The sequence below is a fragment of the Colletotrichum jinshuiense genome, chromosome 3 (genome assembly GCF_051148585.1).
Source record: "Colletotrichum jinshuiense chromosome 3, complete sequence".
Classification (NCBI taxonomy): Eukaryota; Fungi; Ascomycota; class Sordariomycetes; order Glomerellales; family Glomerellaceae; genus Colletotrichum; species Colletotrichum jinshuiense.
Window position 1 is genome coordinate 5,705,723 of NC_139310.1, and position 20,631 is coordinate 5,726,353.

The 20,631-nt window shown below is 50.5% G+C and overlaps 4 protein-coding genes across 4 annotated transcripts; 2 read left to right on the forward strand and 2 right to left on the reverse strand.

Annotated features, from left to right (window-relative positions):
- Nucleotides 1-2,674: 2,674 nt before the first annotated feature.
- On the forward strand, nucleotides 2,675-3,464 carry EsH8_III_001499 (uncharacterized protein; the record flags this gene model as incomplete). The annotated part of the gene is made up of 2 exons (XM_083263224.1): nucleotides 2,675-3,316; nucleotides 3,381-3,464. 2 exons carry the CDS (start codon nucleotides 2,675-2,677, stop codon nucleotides 3,462-3,464), a joined length of 726 nt encoding a protein of 241 aa, XP_083123711.1.
- Nucleotides 3,465-8,993: 5,529 nt separating this feature from the next.
- Nucleotides 8,994-11,677, forward strand: EsH8_III_001500 (uncharacterized protein; the record flags this gene model as incomplete). The annotated part of the gene is made up of 5 exons (XM_083263225.1): nucleotides 8,994-9,237; nucleotides 9,293-10,473; nucleotides 10,522-10,606; nucleotides 10,726-11,409; nucleotides 11,472-11,677. The coding sequence occupies 5 exons, from the start codon at nucleotides 8,994-8,996 to the stop codon at nucleotides 11,675-11,677; spliced, it is 2,400 nt and encodes a 799-aa protein (XP_083123712.1).
- Nucleotides 11,678-11,988: 311 nt separating this feature from the next.
- Nucleotides 11,989-14,383, reverse strand: EsH8_III_001501 (uncharacterized protein; the record flags this gene model as incomplete). Its single annotated transcript, XM_083263226.1, has 5 exons — nucleotides 11,989-12,364; nucleotides 12,961-13,218; nucleotides 13,283-13,312; nucleotides 13,362-13,691; nucleotides 14,136-14,383. 5 exons carry the CDS (start codon nucleotides 14,381-14,383, stop codon nucleotides 11,989-11,991), a joined length of 1,242 nt encoding a protein of 413 aa, XP_083123713.1.
- A 3,061-nt stretch (nucleotides 14,384-17,444) lies between these two features.
- EsH8_III_001502 (GPI anchored serine-threonine rich family protein) lies at nucleotides 17,445-18,202 on the reverse strand (the record flags this gene model as incomplete). The annotated part of the gene is made up of 2 exons (XM_083263227.1): nucleotides 17,445-17,791; nucleotides 17,860-18,202. 2 exons carry the CDS (start codon nucleotides 18,200-18,202, stop codon nucleotides 17,445-17,447), a joined length of 690 nt encoding a protein of 229 aa, XP_083123714.1.
- Nucleotides 18,203-20,631: the final 2,429 nt, after the last annotated feature.

Genomic DNA, 20,631 nt, shown 5'->3' on the forward strand with positions numbered 1-20,631 from the left:
TCGCCAGACGAAGAACATTGGGTACACTATTTTCGAAATCGGCCCATGTATTCGAGGATGCAAATGCTGCTGCCGACAAGAAGCCAATACAAAACCCTTGAGCTGCGAAGAAGTCCGGCAAAGGTTTTCCATTCCGCTGGCCACTACCTAGCCGGGTCAGTTCTGCTACTTGCAACGCCACTGTTAACGGGGCGAAGTGTGTATTCGTAAGGGATTGAGGATTTGGTATGTCCTTTCCTATCGCGAAGTCCCTAAGTTCGAAAAGCTTGTCCTCGCCGCCAAAATCCGACAGACCAAGATCTTCTTCGATCGTGGTCCATAACGAGGGGATCTCTGCAAGAGCTGTCGTCAAAAACTGGAGATCTGGGTTCTCAAGAAGTGTTGACTGTAGCTCTTTGAGGGTCTCTCTTGTCCAGTTTGTGATTTGGGAGCTGAATAAAGCTACTTCCTGGGATTTGCCATGATAAGGGGGTGCAGAGGCGGCCATAGTAACGTCGAGAGAGCGAGAGAGGAATTTGCCGTAACTTCAAAATGAGGGCATAGAGAAAGATCGATAAGTCGGGCTCGGCCAACTCGGAACGATCAGTTATTCTTGGGAAAATAGCGCCTCTCTTATCACATAAGGCATACAACAAGCTTGGATAGTCCTTGGTAATTACCATCACATCGCCGGATAATGCGGCGGAAGTATATCAACCAGGTGCTGCGACACCCACTACTCCCGCTTGACTCCGAGAGTAAACGGCATTGGGATGAATTTTCAAGGTATGAGTTTACTGATGATCGATCCCGGTTTGGCGAGATTTATCGGAGCTTCAGCTCGATGGAATGCGCGCCGATGGCCCCGTCGAATTCGGCCTTGCAAAGGTGGCATGATCCGAAATCCTACGGGTATGACTGGGTACACAATCCGGCAGTGCCATCACGAAGAACCATATTTCATGATCAAACACGATAATCAAAAATTTCCAGGCATGACTGACTTGAGTAATGTTTTGAGAATAAGCTGCTGTTTCAATATGGGGTTGAACGACACTCAATTGTGCAGCCGCAATGCTTTCCATCTGGATGTACTTTGAGATTCTAAATAGCTGTCGTAATCGAAGGCTTCCTTTGTTTCATATCCCTCTTAAATCTAGCATCAGTATATTTTATTATAGAGGCTTCAGCTCCGTACTATTGATTGCTTGGCAGCAGAGGGTCGGGCAGCAACCAAAAGGTAGCGCCGAGTAAAGAGGAGGAAAGCATCCATCGATTTACGTATTTTGTCTCCGTAATTATTAATAGAATAGCATCATCTTCAGATTGAGTTCTGAAGACCTGAAAGAGATTGGTTTTCGTTGGTTGTGAGGCGGTGCCAGAATTGCTCTGGTATGAGTCCGTTCGGCGGCGGAGATAGAGTATCAACTTTGATGTCAGACTGTGGCGAAATTGCGGATCACTTTCACAAAGCTTGTTTGACACACAAGTCTCCAACAGCCTCCGGTAAAAGCCAGGCCCTCGCTCGAACCCGTTCACAATGCTTAGTTAATAGAAGGTATCGAGATAACTGAAACACGGCGTCGATGGCGATGGTGGCATTTTTTAGATACTATTTACCAGTTGTTCGAGGGTTACCATATGGGTGGTTGACAAGTATTATGACGTTACCCCCTGCGCCCCCCTGTTCTCCAGTCATCATGCCGTTCGAATGCGGCCGGATCACCAACGACCCTTAGGTCGCGCGACCGGGGTGAGCTAAGCATCGGACTTGTGTTCTTCCCCGAAAGCAATTAACCGCCGAATAGGAGTCTAGCGATAATGTGTTCAGAGCGGCAGTACTACGAATACTCTTGACAAGATTTTGTTTGCTTCTTTATTTTCTTCCATCCAACCCCATCCCCCCATCTTCCTGTCAGAAAATGATTGAGCAAGACATCAGGCCAAGCGAATCCTTGCGTATCTGCGGGGCCCCACCATAAGCTGAATCCTTCTGGCGCTTCATGAATCCCAAAGTTGCATTGTTTTCTTTCCCCGCCCTTTGCCCCAAGATATGAATCTCACCACCCACACCTGCACCCACATGAGAACGACAATGAACTCGTATTTAGACGTCGGCGCAGCTCATCAACAGTCAGCAGCTTACGGCTACTCTGTGTTACCTTCTAAGACTTCAATACGCCTTCTCCAGATCATCCCAGACGAGTCATGCAGCCATGGCTTCTCTCTGCGATTGAAAGCCTACCAGTTGGAGAGTGCCCCTCCATTCTGGGCGCTGTCGTATACTTGGGGCCCATCAGACTTCCAGGAGGGTTCCGATGAAATCACGAAACACGAGACTAGATATGTTCATATCAACTGTGACGGCCGAGAAATCCAAGTCGGCGAGACACTCTTTGACTTCCTGAAGCAGGTCAAAAATGACATGGCCGTGTTGCCAGGATCATCGAAACCTCAAGCTCATTCTCATACAGCTAGCAACTTGCACCGTTTGCTCGTTCCAGACAAAAGTTTGAGTCTGTGGATTGATGCCGTTTGCATAGATCAGCATAGCAGTCAAGAAAGGTGCCAGCAGGTCCAGTTGATGGGTCAGATCTACGAAGCTGCTCGCAAGGTCGTTGTCTGGCTAGGGCAAACAGAACCCAACGATAACGTTTGTTGGACAGTCAAATACTTCATTCCAATGATAATGAACATGGGCCTATCAAAGAAGGGGAGCATCGAGCTCTTTAATAAAGCAGGTCCGGAATTGGACCATCCGGAAGTCAGTAAGATGCTAGGGAAGGAAATTTGCGATCGATGGCGTAGCTCATACCCGGAATTCTTCGCCTTCTTCCTCAAGAAGCGATGGCTCACGCGCGGATGGGTTGTTCAAGAAGCAGCAATTCCTCAACCAGAGGATATTGTTCTACAATGTGGCAGAGTCCAATTCTCCTGGTCCGTCATCAACACATTTGCCGCCTTCATTTTGCGGGTTCGCTGGGATGAGGCGCTCAACGACCAGCTAAGTCTACGCCTCCCAGACTGGAAGAAACGACCTGGAACGATCGATCGTCTTTGGAATCCCGTGCAAAACTCGTTACCCGAGTTCAGCAAGGACAAAGTCGGCGAGAGATTGGCTGAGTGGCAGAAGCTGCGCTGGGGTGCCACGACGGATGAGGATATACGCCATGCCGAAGTGCTACACACATTTCACAGATTGAGAATGTACAAGTTCGAGAACCCTTTGGACCACATTTACGGAGCACTTGGGTTGATTCATCGAATACTTGGTCGAAACTACAAGCTTGGCGTTGTCCCCAACTACAACATACCTGTCGAACATGCCTATACCCAAGTGACGACATGGCTGCTCCAGCATTTGCACAATCTTGACATATTGGGCCTGACAGGTCTTGCAGAAGGTCGCTACGAGAATCTGCCTTCCTGGGTCCCAGATTTCTCATTCCTTGGGCCAAGCCATTATACCTCGCTTCAGCGGTTGAGACAACTTTCAAAGGGATGTCGGCTTTTTCGCGCCTTTGATACCGGACGCACTGCATACAGATCATACCGACACGGTGCACGGAGCGAAGACTCTGCTACCTTAATAATAGAAGGCGCTCTAATCGATAAGGTTAAAGAGACACGAAGTCTCAAGCTTTCCAGACATCACATCATCACCAACGTTTCATGGCTACTCAATTTTTGTAATCGACAGGGCTCCTACGGATTGAGAGGGGACCCTCTTGCCGAAGTAGCCGTAGCAACGTTGAGTGCTGACCTCAAGCCAATGCAATATCACAAGGACCATTGCAGGCAATGGGTACAGCAATGCATCGCGTACAATACCATGATCAACCGCCCGGAAGAAGATACAGATTCTGAGGCTCTTGCATGCCTAAAGGCCATCAGTTCTCAGCCAAGATATGCAGGCAACAGTGAACCATTCATGACACTGAAAGAAGCTAATGAAGCGGTCTCTCGGGATGACTTCATATCACAGCTTATGGAAAATCCCATTTCAAAAATTGTGCAATACGTGACTCCTGGAAGACAAGTGTTGGAAACAGAAAAGGGCGGTCTGGGACTTGGACCTGCAGCTGCTATGGCTGGGGATGAAATTTGGGTAGTTAGGGGCAGTCGGATGCCCCTGTTGCTGAGGAAAACTCAACCCAATGAATTAGAGGTTGGAGATTCGACGAAGTTGGCCAAGGAAACCTACGTTCTTGTGGGCGAGATCTATCTTCATGGCATCATGTATGGAGAAATAATGACTGAGGAGTTCACGGCAAAGCTTCGACCCGTTGCTCTTGTTTAGCTAAGGCAGCGATAAAATTTTTGGATTTTTATTTTTAAATGATTTAGTTTCATTCCATCAAAGCTCAAGAAGTGATGATCAAGGACAGTCAGATCCATTCTGCCCGTCTCCGCTGTTGGTATCTAACGCTCAGTTATTCTACCTCTGCCTCGGACTTGTAAGAGACCAGCTATAACCTGGGTACTGTATTTCCGTACAGAATTCCGATTAAAGACTAAAAAATAGTTAGGACTATTCAGAAATAACCACTTAGCACAAAAATATTGGAGCTTGGCTTGGCAACAGGATGGTGACATTTGGCTCGAGAGCCTGCTGAGCTGCTTAAAGGGACGCGCTTTTTGCCTACATAAGATAGAAAAGAAGGTACAATTCAGTCGATCTCAAGTTTTCATGTAACACTCGCAGGAACGATTGCCTTTAGCATCCCGATTCTACATAAACGATACCAAACAGTTATCATTGCAGAGGGTGGCAAACACTGAAGGGGCGCATTCCAACACTCAAGCATCAGGGCTTAGTCCAATACAATTGAATTCTTCAGATGGGAGATAAAAAATCTTTTTTAAAAAAGAGACCCTTTCATTGTTACGGTTTTTCATGATAAGTACACGCCAGGGCCAACGGGTATAAATTTAGAATCACCTGTTCGAATCAAACTCGATGGATATCTATTTGAACAGGCTGGACGAGTATATCGAGATGATGACACAGATAAATTTGCTTAGAATCTGTCTTAAAGTATACTGTAAACAAGAAACGAATATAAAAATTTGTAGAATTGCCTGGTTTCGTTCTTGAAGTTCGAGCATTGATTGGGACAAACCCCGTGGCATTCAAAGTCGGCGAGTTCCAAAATTGAAGCCAGCTTAAAAGCAATCCCGTCCCCTAACATATTGCGGAAAATTACAATCCAGACGACTTGGAATTCTCATTTATCCTCTTTCGCCAGCTTGTCCCCCAAAGTGCAACAGCCCAAACACTCAGTGCTCCAACAACCAAGAAAGCAGCCGAGATGGTACTAAAGGACCCCACACCAATCTTTTTGATGGCCGGAAGCACCACAGCTGACCCAGCAGCGCCGAATAGATACCTCACCATGAAGTTGCCTGCAATCACCTCTGCGCTGCGACCTGGAATCACGTCCAAGCAATACGTATTCAGGCTGGGGAAGCAGAACAGCTGCGATACACCTCCAAGAAACATGAAGACGACGGGAACTGCGATGCCGCCAACGCGCTCCTGGACTGTCCATCCATAAATGAGCATGCAGCAAGGCAGCGCTAAGCCGAGGAAAGGAAGACATGACCGAAGACGATCTTCAGAAATTCGTCGCCCGTGTCGTTCCGCTATCCATCTTCGCACCGTATAGTCGGCATATCGTCCGCCAACGAGGGTGCCAGCAAGATAGCCGCACCCTGGAGCGAGGTAAAACAGGCCCGACTGTGCGGGGGAGGTGAGAGAAAACCGTGGGTTGAGGACGTATCGTATAGGTGTTAACATGCCGTACATGTTCCACACCAGCGAGCCGCTTGCCACTGCCACCAGTATGAGATTTGGAAATCGAAATAGTCGAATGACTCGGATAGGGTTCGTCATTTCCCAGAGAACACCAATCTTCTTGCTCGTTGGAAGTCCTTTGAGGCTCTCGCTCTTGAGTTCTCGGAGTGTTTCGGGCATGAAGAATAGGGCTCCCCCGAGACCGACACCAGCAAGGGCTGTTTGGAGCCAGAAAATTGCACGCCAAGAGGTATAAGTCACAATGATGCCACCAACCACTGGTCCGATTGTTGGCCCAATCAAAGTCCCGGAAAGAAACCATCCCATGGCTGTGGCGCGTCCTGTTGGATGATATAAGTCACCTATCACAGCGGGACCCGTGACAAGAAATGAAGTTCCGGCAAATGCTGTGAGCATTCGGAATACGAAGAAGGCGGCAACAGTTGGACTTAGAGCAGTACCAATGGAGCATCCAAGAAATAACGAAGCGGTTACTGTGCAAGTCTGGTTGAAACGATTCAGTCACTCTTCAGGTCAAATCCAAATCTAGAAAGAGAATATTGCACTTGGGAATCGTGCCGAGGTTTCGTAGCATGGCTTACCCATTTTCGACCATATACCTGACTCAAGGGGCCCCAAAAGCAGGGGCTAATGGCCATAAAGACAAGATATAGCGCATTGCTAAGACTGATGATGTCCCCAGTTGTCTTGTACTCAGCCGCAACTTCTGGTAGGGCCGACAGCACCGCCGTGCTGGAAATGGGCGACAGTAGCCCGCACCATGATATGACGGCGACGATGATGTGCTTTCGATGCTTTGAAAACCGATTAAACGCCTCGTACGGCACGTCGACGTTGGACTGATGCTGAGAGACAGGGACATCGTGGAAATTGAGAACTCCTGATGGAATCTTCGTCAAGCCTTCTGGTTGTTCTGGTTTTTCTGTGGCTTAATAAGTCACCAAGAAGCTAACAATGGAAGGGCAAAACTTCTACCGACCTCCATTAGGATGTTTTGATCTGGTAGGAAGGATATCTGCGTACTCTTCAACGTCATCAAGACGTCGATCTGAAGAGGTGCGTCGAGATGAATCCTCAGGTTCGCGTATGCTGTTGTTGATATTCATCGTGAACCATACATCCAGCAAGTTGTTGGGGTTTCCTCTATCCAAATTGCCTGGGAGATCGTCTTTGACAAACATGAATGGAACTAGTTTCAGCAGTAGACGGATAATGGGTCAATATTATGGCACCGGTATCTGTGACTAACCCACATCCCCTGCCGTCAGTAGCCGAGTCGGCAAGACCCGAAACTTGGCTCCGGAAATCGGGGAAGCTAGGATGATATGGAATCCTCCGAATCCCCAGACATTCAGTAAAGTTGGACGGCAAGACTACAAATGTCCGAGAAACCGGAACTATTTACCCCCGTAGCTCTCCCTACCAATATGCTTGGCTCTTTTAACCTTATTGCGCTTCGTTTTTTTCTTCCCAAATGCTGCCGCATTTTAGTTTGATAGGTTGAGCAGCGGTGAGCATGCAGAAGGACATGCGTCACGAGTAAGGGCAGCCGCCGAAAGGCCGATAGGACGGATATCGCTCCGACGCCGGACCGCTCCTGTAACCGAACTGGAACCGTTTTGCCCCACCGACCTGGCTGAAGGTGCCGAAATGCAGTGACTCCCATTATCCGTCGGCAGGATTTCTTATCTGCCAAATGTTCGAAACCAGTAGGTATGTGAGCATACAATTGTGCTACTCATTGGCCCGGTCAAGTGGGCCTGTCGTATTGCCATCGTAAACCCGGCGTAATCCAAGATGTTTGAAACTTGGTTGGCGGATAAGCCAAATGCGTCATGTGCCTATTTATCATTATTGGCGAGAAGAGAGACTGCCCGATAGAATCCATAATGATTTGCAAAACCGATCTTCTTAAATAAGATAACCTATTTTAACACAACGAGCCAGGTGCATGTTGCGGGAGCGCCAGGCGACTTACCCTCCTATCAAGATAGAACATCAGCAGAATGGGTTAACTCGTCCAGTAAAACTCTCTCGGCGTCCAATTCCACCGACCATGTATGGGTAAGAGAACGACTCAAAATTGCAACCCACGGAAATTTCGGAGTTAGGAGTCATGGCTGATGAGAATGGCGTAGCTACTGTAACATTTGCTGACGTAACTGTCTCTCATTGTATCGGCCGAAGGCTTCGGAGACCGCACCCGCCCCCCGTCTCAAGGCCTAATGGGCCGCCCTCCTAATGCAGTCGCGTTCAGCGTCAACATCGGGGCCCCTCAACATCGGCGTTGAAGACAACGTCCGGAGGCGCGCCGTCGCCGGATGACGTGCTTTTTAAGGCGGGTACCGGCCTTAGCCATGCCGAACACTAAAACCAGTGAATGCCTTGTGTAAGCTACTGAGCAAATGTAGGATTTGGCCCGAGCAAAGCCAAACTTGGGGATAGCTCCGTCCATTGGCCTCCGGCACAGCCTGATAAAAAACAAGTCAAGGTCTGGGTGTACTAGGATTCTATGGAATGGGCTTGGTCCAGAGCTTCACAGCTGCGGCACAGCCAAACCAAATTTCCACAAGCCTAGACGAAAGAGCATTACGTAGGCATCATACCCTGTTAGCCAGCGCTCACTAAGCCAAGTTCGGTGTCTCCAGCACGATTTTCTTGCGACGGAGCGTTTGTCACCAACAGCTCAGCTCCAAACTGCCCAGGTCGAGGATGCATTCAATCCTATCGAGTTGGACACGCCCCTGGCAAGGCTATCTTTCTATTACTATTCTTCAGCAAAGTCAGGTGGCAAGGGTCCAAACTTTGCCCCTTTGGGCCGACCGAACCAATAGCGCCATTTTGATGTGCATGAGGGGACTTGTCCTCAGCTTCTTGGCACGGCCACCACGTGCTCGATCGGCTGGCCGACGATGCTTCTTAGAATTCAGCCTCATTCTGTCATTCTGCTGCCTCTTCAAGGCTGATCCCCCAAGTCTATTAATCTTTCGTGCATGTCTCGCTCTTATTGGCGAGTCACGAAATTTTTGTTCCAACTTTTCTGGTCCCCTTGCGAAGTCCCTCTATTTGGAACCCCGTTTCCACGTTGTGCAATTGCTGATCCGACCCTCTCTGGAAGTACAACGCCGCAGGGCGGCCTGCAACCACCCCACCTTGTTTGAATTTCCCGACATCCATCAAACAAGACTCCATCACAATGGCTGTCGACGTGGAAGAACTCATTATTTCTCCGTTTCGTGAGGTTGTGGAAAGGGGGAAGGAGGCTGTCACGAACGCCGAAGAAGCCCAAGATGAGTACCCGGACCAAGCCAAGCAGATGATGAAATCCGCCCAGATCGTCTCCAAGGAGGGTGAGCGGGCACTAAAAAGACTACAACCGCTCTGGGACAGTCAGGTTGAAAAACACGGTGACGTCTTCAAAGAGATGATCGGGGACAATGGTAAGCCTTGACCCAATGGTAGTCATATTTCGTGCGGCATAACTAATGGACGAAGATGAACTTGCGGAGAAGCGGCGAGTGCTTGAAGAATTGCTGTACGATTTTGAGGATTTTATGGAAGTAGACACCTTCGACTCTTCGAAGTTCACCGAGGTACAGGTTGCGGCCAAGTCTTTCGCCCTTGACGTGCTAGACTTCATCAAGAGGATGAAGATAGAGGCCAAAACACCTGTATCTCCAGTCCATACTTTCCCACCGTTGCCACCTCTGCCACCATTACCGGCACAGTCCCCTAAGTTAAACTCAAAGTCCGGTCCAGTGCCTACTTCGCGTGGCGGCCAAGGCGGCGCCAATCTCTCACTATTCCCCGCGGCCGGTCGACAGCCCAAGCCACAAGTGCATCGGAGCGGGACTAGAAGCTCACAAGGCTCGTCTGATGGAATGACCATCCGCCGCCCTTCTATTGCCCAGTCTGTTGGCTCCGATCCTAGGTCATCTCGTGCGTATTCATCTCGCAGTGGGCACGAGTTGGCAAAGGCAGAAGCTTTATCCGCTAGCACGGAAGAACAACGGTCGTCGTCGCCAGATGGTTTGGGCGATGAAGGTGGCCGGCTCCGAGTCATGACAACCCAGGATGCTTTGCAGCCCAGAACCTCGGATTGGGTTGAAGAGCAAGCTCCACTTCAAAAACCTCGCCGACCTCTGCGTGGAAGCATACCCGAAAACTCAGTCGTGGCAAATCATGCCACCATTGACAACACAACCATCGCCCGCTTCAACCAGCTTGGGCTTGAGAGGAACGCTACGCCGCAAAGCTCTGTATTTGACCCAACTAGTCCATCTACGACATACAGAACATCCGTCTACTCAGACTCGCCAACTCACTCTTCCATCGGACCATCTCCTGATTTGCAGTTCAATGAATTGCGGACATCGTCGCTTGCCGCGATCCAGTTCGAGCCTGCTGTCCCTATCAACCTCCCAAATCCAAGCCAATACAGCGATGGTTTGATGTTGGCTAATGAGCAAACGGCCTCGCCAACCAGTGGCCAGAACCCAAGATCTGTATCGACACTCACGAGAGATGAAGAATGCTCCATAGGCCCAAAGAGCTCGTTCCATCAACACAAGGGCTTTTGTGACGGCGCCCAAGCGTTTCGTCGAGGAGGTTACTGGGATGGCCTCAAACGTACTATGGCATATGTGAGCACCGCTATGCCCCAACAATGGTCACTGGTAGGTGCTGCATCTTCAATCAAGATTATTGACCTGATTTGAAAACAGGGCGAGTCGCGTCCCATCGGCCGTTGCCTGAATTGCGAATACTACCATATTTATAACGAACTAGCTTTGGACAACGATGGTGACTGTGAGTGGAAAGATCTCATTCCTGTATCCCTCAACTTGAAAGTTGCTCTTGCTCCCATGCCATCTACAACATCCCCTTCTACTGCTGGCGGTTACTGATTTTTCACGTCCTCGTGCTAGCCCGGGCGAATTTCTTGAAATTCGGTGTACTTTATCGGATGCGTTTCCTGATCAAATCGCACATTCCAGCTCTAACGACATCAGAAATTCGCTACGCATGCTTGTTCTGCACTCATGCCGGTCACACAGTCCACGAGGGCGATGCGACCGTTTTCGTGACCGCTGACCAGCTTCTCAAGCATATTTCGCGACACCCGCAGCCGCTTCCAGAACTGCCTGGTGTGACCGTTTTATATGGTCAAGTAGAAAAGGATCATCCTCAAATCGAGAGCTACGATGTCCACTTTCCTTCACCGCCTGCTCCAAGCCCTTTCCCCGACTTTGATACCCTCGTTCAATTCCCTGTCGCTACAGCGCTGAAGAGTCACATGGAGCGTTGGGGTGAAACCCTGATGGGCCCGGACGGGAGCGAGGATGTTCTCAAGTTTTTCGCGGGGTCGAAGATTGTTGGCGTAGAGTTTCCAGAGAAATGGGGTGGGAAATGGTGCATCGGCTGGCATGACGGCGTGCGAGGCCCTTTCCCGGCCAAGTACGTGGAGATTGAGGGCCCAAAACAGAACGAGATTTCGTTCCAAGCGACCAGCGCGGTTTCTTTGAAGACACAGTGGAAATGGGATCCCCCTGATAATTCCAATACGGGATGGTTGACTTTTGGAAAGGGAGAGACGATCAAAAATGTTGGGTGTAAGTGCTCATAAACCTGCCGTGCATTTGAACTGGCCGAAACTGACAAGAGATACAAACAGGGCTATATCAAGATCATTGGTGTTGGTCTGGAACCAACAGCAAGGGAAAATTCGGCATCTTCCCGCAGTCGCATATAAACCATGATTCTCTGAAAGCGGGTCTGGTATCGCAGCCTACAAAACGGCCACAAACCAGCGGCCCGATGAGATTATTTAGTCGAAGACGGCAAAGCAGTGCGGCATCTTCAATGAGTGGGAGCACATAAGCCAAAGGTGCATAAGCATCGCAATGTACATTTACAGAAAGCAAACTATGAACCAATTAAAGTGATGCAGAGTCACTCGGCCGTACTCTCGTGTTTCTCCGCCGTCTTGAGAGACCCATGCTACATGTCTTCGCCATTATTCAAGCCGCCCGGCCTTCCATCCGTAACCTCGTAATGAACTGCTTTTCCTTCGAAAAGTGGCATATCTGCGACGTCATGGGGTAGAGCCACTGTCTCAGAGTATACCATGACTTTGAGGGATGGGATAGTATCGCGAGGAACTTGGTCTCCATGAATCTGCGCATTCTGAGTCAGTAATGCTTGCATGTAGCCACCGAAGTTTCACTAAAGGGAAAACCCACGTTTACGACACGCCAGTGAAGGTTTCGGGTCAAGAACGGTAAGACATAATCGGGGCTCAGATCCTCCACACGGCATCCGTAGTGTTCTTCCTGGCTATTCCAGTACGTCAAAAGCGCAGGGGTCAACGGCACAGTGTCCATGTACTTGAGCCCAGAGGACTCTTGCTTTGCACAGTTTGCACAAGCTCCGGACTCAATAGCAGCCCTGGAGCTGGCGAAGATACCGCTAGAGCCGGCAAGATGGGGCTCAATGATCCAGTTCTCTAGCTCTGGGCTGAAGTCTCCAAGGAAGAAATAAATCATGAACGAGCCATCCAGAGCGAATCTACATGAGCCTCATTAGTAAAACAAGAGTAGAGCACATCAAGACGAATATTGCTGGGCAAAGGTAGGACATACTTATCGATGCTGAATGTAGCATTCCATTGTGTCATCCTATGATGACTTACGAGATTTCCAAGGTGACCATAGCAGTGAGTGAAGTCAAGATGCGGCGGAGGGAGCGCAGAGGAAAGCACCAGTTGGGCCAGCTGCTGCGGAGTTGCTTGGGCACTTGGAGGCTCCGCTTGGGTTGCCGAAGGGGTTTTTGTTGCTTCCTTATTCTTCTTATTTCTCAGTGAAATTGACTTCAGGGCTGTTTTTGCCCGCGCTACTAAGCGCCTGGGTACAGAGACTGGTTTGTTGGTCGATGAGACCGCCAGGGTGGATGAAGCAGCCATGGATCCGATGAATGCTTGTCCAGTTCTCAAGGATGTTGCTCCATCAATCAAAACTTTAGACGGGAAGAAGGGCATTGGCTGGTAGATCTGGCGTTTGAGCTGCGTGCGAGAGCCTTCGTCAGCTGGCCGCGGGCTCCTGGGCGCCAACCATCCGAGTTGGGTATTGGCCCATGCAGTCAAGGAGCGGACAACATCCCCAGACCTCCGGGCAGCGGCAGTCTGAGGATAGTCGTATCCCAATTCTAGGTGGTTGCGGCAATCGCTTGATGTCCACCAGATCGGCTTGGAGTCGGCTGTCAGTCCCTTGCGAAAGGGTACCAGAGGAGTTCGAGGAGTCTCGGCAAGGCGCCCCGGCTCGACAAAGTTGCCCTCTGGTACTTCGAGGGATGTCCACCAAGAAACCGACTCTGGGTCTTGAGAGTGTATGCCTTGCCAAATGGCGAGAAGTCGATCAACATTGCTGTTAAAAATTCGTCAGAAGGGCAGCGCCACACAGTAAAGTCCTCATCGGTTATAGCACGTACCAGTGATGAAGCCAAAAGCTTGGATCAAAGCTAGTGGGAAGTCAGTAAATGCGTCCGCTCCTGTCCTTCATGAACTTACCCAGCAAATGCTGGACTGCCCATGTGACCACTTGAGCCTCGAGGGCCAGTAGCTATCTGGCCATGGATGTTATCGTGAAAGCCCTCGAGTGAGTTGGCATTGTAGACAACCGAACCAGGGTCTCTCGTCCTGGGGTCCCAGTGGTTGGACATCTGAACCCAGGTCTGCTTATCAAACATGACGTGCCAGATGCTCTGAGGTGCTTGGCTAGAAAGACCGCTGACAGGGTTGTACGCATTGTCAAACGCCTGCATCACGTAGCTATGATTTGCCGATTGGGTTGTGGCGTTCAATCCGCGGATGGTGTGGTCTCTAGCAGCGGGTATGCGACTGTACATTGACCAGTCGAACCCTCCTTTATTGTCCGCAGGGAAATTGAATTGATAGAGCGGGTTCGCCATTGACACCCATCGAGACGGGTTCTCTGGCCGACGGACCTGGATTTGTGGCAGAGTGAAGATAATGGGAAGCCCATAAGTGTACACCTCCCCTGTGACGAGTTTTTGCCGAGGGAGAAACGGATCGAAATAGGGAATTCTGAAGCGATCAAGAGCAGCTTGTGCCCTTAGCCGCGGGGCAATTTCAGCTGCATGCAGGAATAAAGCTTGCTACAAGTCCATCAGCAAGGGTTGGTCAGTCAAGCCAGGTCCCTGAGAACATGCCTCAAATTGAGCGAGATAAACTCGATGCCATGTCGGGAATACCACAGAACCATGTGAGCAGTAGCCACTCTGCGGATCAGTGGTACCGCGAGATGGGCCGAAATTGGCTGACGTGACGCGGTCCCACGCACGCCATGGCTGGCCATGAATGCCACTGATCTCATAGTATGAGAAAGGGTCATCGGAGATTCTCCGGCTCATGAACGCCTCAAGGGCCAGGAAATAGAGGTTCGCAAGTTCGACATCCTGAATGAAGTCGTCGATCTCAAGCCGAAGAGGCCTATCGTCGGTTTTGGAAATCACCCCGACAGTAAGGCCCTTACCTTGGGCTGTCCTGAGCGCATTCACATCGACCGGCATTGCGTCTGAAAACGAGCGAGAGCCGCGTATTTGCTTCGAGGATATCAGACCAAAAGATGTTGAAATTATTGGCTGCCGGGCCACCTCGATAAGAGGCGATGAGATGCTTCCAGTCAGAGAAGGCAGGGCGGAGGAATTGTGACTTTATTTGAAGAGTAGCTTCGGAATTCTTGAACATTCACTAGATTCGGGTATGGGCCTAATGACATCTAGGTTGACCTCAATTCGTCACTTGTGGGAGCTGGGCCTGAAGATGGTGTAGACGGCTGACGCCCAGCTGCACAACACACCACATCCCACTATGCTTGTGCAAGTCCAATGATGATATAAGACCAAGCGTGGCAGCGAAGACTCCGCTGCTTTCCCCCCATCGCACAGAAGGGTGTTGCGTTTAGCCAGTCAGTTGATGATTTTTGCAGCAAGGCGCATCTTATTGACTAAGTCGTGAGCTAGCCCGCACTTAGTCTGCGAAAAAGTGAGGAACACTTGACGATGCTAGTTCAGCTCGTTCGTCACATGCCCCTCAATGAGGGGGTGCCGTTTTTGCTAGCAAAGCACTAGATGACTTGTAAGCCAGCCTAAATCAGGTACTTCCCGGGCCCAAGGAGACGGGTGCATGTACCTAAATACGGGCGTACTTTATGCTCCCCTAGACCAATAAGCTCAGCCTAAGAGATCTGCCCTCCCTTCACTCTAGTCTGTCTCATTTAGGGCGATGACGGAATTAGGATAACCCGTTTTTAGAAGTGGCTATGTTACATGAAAAATATGAGAAAAGAACACCACAATGCAACTAAACGCAAAATCAAACAGCTAATGGAGCCCCAGAAGCTATCAGTCGTCGAAACTACGTTTGGATGTCTTTGGCCGCTTGTTGTTTGATTTCTCGCATATCGGAATGGTTACTACGGGAAATTCATCATGAACTCATCGTGTGTGCCATATCTAGAGCAATCGAGATAGTCATGGAAGAAACCGTGGGATAATCAGGCACTGAAATCAGCTGAAATCATTTCAAACTGAGATGGATGATGAAGGCCCTGATATCTAGGTGTCAACCAACTTCAAGTTTACCAGATATCTGTGAATACCAAGCTAAAACCAAGCATTTTGAGTCGCTCCAAAAAGCTTAGCAATAGGTTGACGTCTGATTAGCGGGTTGCATTCGAGAGCACAGACAAAATCATCCGTGCCGTTTAACGGCTGTTGTCTCTGGTCTTTCAACAAGGGCTGGGATACTACGGTATTCAGCGCCCGTTTCTCGTTATTCGGCACCCCGTTTTTTTGTTATTCGGCACCCAACTTTTGCTATCCTGCCACCCAGTGTGGCTGGTTTTCACTTCGATTCCGGAACCAGAATTTTGCTGGGCCGCCCAAGCAAACAAAAAACCTCACCCTTTTGTATCACGTCGATGTCCCACCGCCTCACCGCCATCGCCGATTGATTGAAGCCATCGCCAACGCCCATAATGTCAAAAGAGGATACCCCCTCCAAGCCTGGCCCCTCCACGGACGCGGCTGACGAGTTCACCTACCACCATTCAATCGATTACAAAGACCACGGCCAGATGCCGTACAAATGCCCCCTCCTCCGGACCCCACGATTCATCGCCTTTCAAGCCGCCCGCGCCGCGCTTGACGACGCATGCCGCAAGGATGGCTTCAGCGCGTGAATCCTCAGGCAGAAGCCCAGCTCGCGCAATCCCACAGCAGTGACATTCGACTGCACCTGCGGGCCACGAAGAGACGCGAGGAGGCAGCAGGAGACCGAACACAGCACCCACGACACTAAGCGGCGTAAATCGTCCGCCCATTCAACCGGCTGCCGCTGGCAGGTCTCCGCCGCCAAGTTGGCCAACGGGCAGTGGATTTTCCGGCCCGTCAGCCGGGACTTTCGTGATTGCCACAACCACCCGTTCCACGATCCGTCTGCCTGTGCCAAATACAGACGCCAACTGCTGCAGCAAAAGAAGGACCACATTATCGAGCTATCAAAAGAGGGCACCCGGCCGATAGATATCTTAAAGATCCTACGGTCGGAAGGCAAAGAATACACCTTCACTGCCAGCGATATCCACAACCTCCTGGCCGCCCACCGCAGGCAGGAACTCTGCGATCGCCTTGAGGCCGGGAGGACATCTGGCAAAATGTTGATTAGTACGGGTATGCAGGAAGCTACTGTGTGTAGTATTAATGTAAGGCATGGTGAAATATGGGATCCACCGCACGAGGGCGCTCACTCATCCCAATCACAGCGATATCACGTCTTCAAATGTCGATCATGCGCTACTGGCTCTTCTCTCAAAGATTGCCAACCAACCCCGAGTCTTCCTTCTCGTATTTTATCGCGATCTGCAAACGACTTTTCCCCCCCCTCCTGCAGGCTGGACTGACGCGACTTTTGGTCAAATTTCGAGTCGCTGCTGGCGACACCAAAAACTGATGGACATGCCAGCATCAACCCGGCCGACAATCCCAATTGGGCGTGCCAAAAAACGCCATGACTGCACGTTAAGGCGGGCGATCAGGGGGGCGACAGGGTTGTGCTGCATAACCGTCTCGAATTAGGTGCGCCCATTTCGTATCCATAATTACGAGTTCATTCAATAGTGGAGAGCCTGGAGAGACTTTTCGACACTCGGGACGAACGGCATTGGTCCGCTCATCTCCGCGCTCCTGTCACGGACCGGAACAACGCGAAACTTGGGGTCAGCCTCCAAGGGGGAAATCGCATAGGGCGTTGGCCGCCGAAAATGCGGCAGGCATCACCAGGGGGACGCGGTGGGTGATGTTCTCACAACAAGGACGCGCATTCGATGTCTCTGTAGATGGAGGGAGTCCAGTAGCAACGCTTCAACATTAGTCTATAAACGTGATCAAAAAAGTATCGTGCCAAAAGCGACGCCAGACATATCCCATCCGTTTTTTTATGTGGTATAATCCTCTATTCCCAGGCCCCAATGCGCAATCTCGCAAGTTGTCGCTACTTCTCGTCGTAGCTGGTTGGTATCATTTCGGTCAAAAACAACTCCAGGAAAACAAGATCGTGTGCGCGTCTTGCTTAGAAGAGCATGTAGGCGGCGACGGCGACGGAGCCGAAGATGGCGAAGGTGGACTTCAGGGCGGAGGCGCTGCTGGGAGCAGTGGTGGAGGTGCCGGAGGCAGCGGAGCCGGTGGCAGTGCCGGAGGCGGTGCCGGAGCCAGAGGCAGAGGCAGCAGTTCCGGAGGCCGTGGCGCTGGCAGAGCCGGTCACTGTGGTCACGGTGGTCAGGCCAGAGGAGGTCTGGGTGACGGTGGCAGTGGCCGCGGAGCCAGTAGCCGAGGAAGACGAACCGGAGACAGTAGCAGAGCCGGAAGCGCTGGCCGAGGCGGTGGCCGAGGCAGAGGCAGAGGAGGAGCTGTCGGATTCTAAATTATAACAAGTCAGCATCGCGCTCTTCACAAGTGGCAGAGACGTAGCCGTCGGTATCACTTACCACCGGTGAGGGTGAACTCGTTGGACTGGGCCAGGATGCCAGAGTTGTCCTTGGAGATGAAGTTGATGCGGTAGGCGCTGCCGGCGCTGACAGTGGCGCCCTTCAGCTCGTACTTGCCATCAGCGGCGTTGACGTCGGTGGCAATGGTCTCGGTAACCTGAGGGAAGCCGGACTGGTTGACGATGACGATCTCGAAGCTCTTGGGGTCGGTGTCAACGGTCTCCCAGGTGATCTCGTTGGTCTTGGAGAGATCCCAAGAGTCGCCCTTGGCGGGCTTGATGACCTTGACGGCCTGGGCGACAGCCAGAAGGCTGGTGATAACGACGGTGGACTTGGCGAACATGTTGATGGTTGGTGAAATTAAAAATTTGGTGGTTTTTTTGGTGAGTTTTTTGAAGCGGTTTTTTTTTCTGGTATTAGAAGAATAAGTGCGATGTCTGAGCGAGTGACTAGAACGAACGTCCAAAAATTGATAAGGCTAAAAGGAGTTGAACGGGCGGAAAACGGGAAATTGAGCCTTTGCCCTCCAGCTTTATAAACAGTCCATCCGCAAATGACCCCTGTCGATATTTCTTGCGAGTCAGCTCTGGCGTCCCACCCTCCACCCTCCTTAGCACCACCCCACCGCCCCATCTCGTATGGCAAACCGACCTTCAGATAATTTTTAGATTGCTGTTAAGCATGAACTGGCAGCCCGTCGTGTGATTTCGTTCCCCGTGACGTAGGCGGTTCCCTGCTTCGGGCTGGAGCGAAGGAAGCTCTGAACCTCCACTGAATCTCGTAAAGCAAAGACTGTCGGTCGGTATTGCCGAGGAGAACACATTGCCACCAATAGAGTTTGCTGATCAGTCTTGATAGCCAAAAGATCCCCCGTTTTCTTTGCTGGAGAAGCTTTGGGCCATTGGATTACACAACGTGGCCGGGCGCCCACAGAGCTCGACCATCCATCCACCCATCCAATATATGTCCAATCAGGAAAATGCCATTTGCGTCCATCGCCATTCACAACACACGCATACGAGATGGAGCAACCAGGACCAGTACCGCTGAGAGCACTCCTGGGGTTCCGAATGACAGGCTAAATTAAGTAACTCCCAGTTGGTTTTAGCACCGTTGTACGGTACCTTGCATGGAGGCGCAACCCATGCAACGCCGACTTCCGCTCTTAGCGATCTGATGTGGTAATAAAACGGAGTCGCCTTGTCGGGCTCTCCAGACTCTCCCAAGCCGGACACAGGCACCGAGGGCTCCCACTCACACCCCTCTGTAAGCGACGATCAGTGGCAACAGGCCCCGACCAATTCGCGAACAGACCGCGAGCTTGTCATTTATCAACCCGAGTTGACACCCAACAGAGTCTTTTCGGTGGGCACCGCCAAGCGGATTCAAAAGTTCCGACAGCGGAACTCCTGACAGCCCAACGGGAGTAGTCCGTCTGGTTGGAGCTTTGCATAATCGTGCCATAACATCCCACACCTGCGACGGAACAAAATAATGACAGAAATAACCGTCCACACCGGGCCTTCGAAGAGCGGTTCCTTGGAGGATTGCCGACCGCCGCCTCGTATCTTACCACTTTGCCATGTCTTCCATACCAGACGTACTCCGTACTTTCGTCTGAACAGCTGCAGCGGAGAACCCCCTGCTTCCCCCGGTGGAGAATGCGGCCAAGGCGCTTGACACCCAGCACGTTCCCGGTCCGGTGGTATTCGGAAGCAAGCGGATGGAGCCGGTGATGCAAGTCGTAGAATTATGAAGAATCGAAGACTTGACATCATCGATACGAAAAGCTGTGAGAAATCGACTTTTTGTTTAAAAAAAAATGTACAATCACGCATCGCAAATGGGTTGAGGAAGAGAAAAAAAAAATACGATTATGAGTAAGCTAGAGGTGAGCATATCCAGTCGTCTTTATTGTTGCAATAGGGGTCTGCACCATGTTTATGCAGCCGACTCTGCCGTACGTAGGTTGGACCTCACTGTATTTTTCAGTCTTTTAAGATCACATTTTGAGGCAGCTCAATGCCGCGAAGGAACTTCTCGCTGTTACGGGTAAGCCTTAACTTCGAAGCAATCACTACATGACTCCTTTTGTCTTACAATCGTTCTGAACCCCAGTCGTTTTACCTGGCTTCCCTTGTGAGACTCGCTAACGGTGCAGCAAAACAGTCAGGCCATCGTTCCACGTTTTGTTTGGCTCAACGGCCTCAAATTGAGGCGTACGCCACTTTAAGTAAGGCCAATCATAATATTTATATGCGCGTCAAGCAAGATGTGTTCTACCTAGTCCTCTTGGTCTTCTGCCTCGCTTCTGACAGGGAGGCGTCGCATGATGACTAACTCGATTGAGACCACCAATTTGCAGCCAGACCAGTGATGTTCAAGATTACGCAAATGATGAGCACTACACGATCTCGGGGGGTGGTTTTATTTTTATTTTTAGAAGGTCTTCTGTCGGATTATTGTTTCCTATGGGTTTATCACAGCTTTAACCCTTTCAATCTTTACATTAAGGATAATGTTATCCCCAATTGCACATGTAGGCACGATACGCCATGGCGGGAAACACCTACGTAAAACCCCAATTTCTCAGCCATGGTGTGACTTTTTGTCAACATATCTTATAGCGACATATAGCAAGCCACAATTCAAGCATTTGGTGCCGAACATAAGCAGTAGTTGGACACCCTTAAGGCTACAGAGCTGGGAATATGCAGCCATATAGCCACAGCGGCTGATTAGAACAAATTGAGGTATTGAGAACAATCTGAA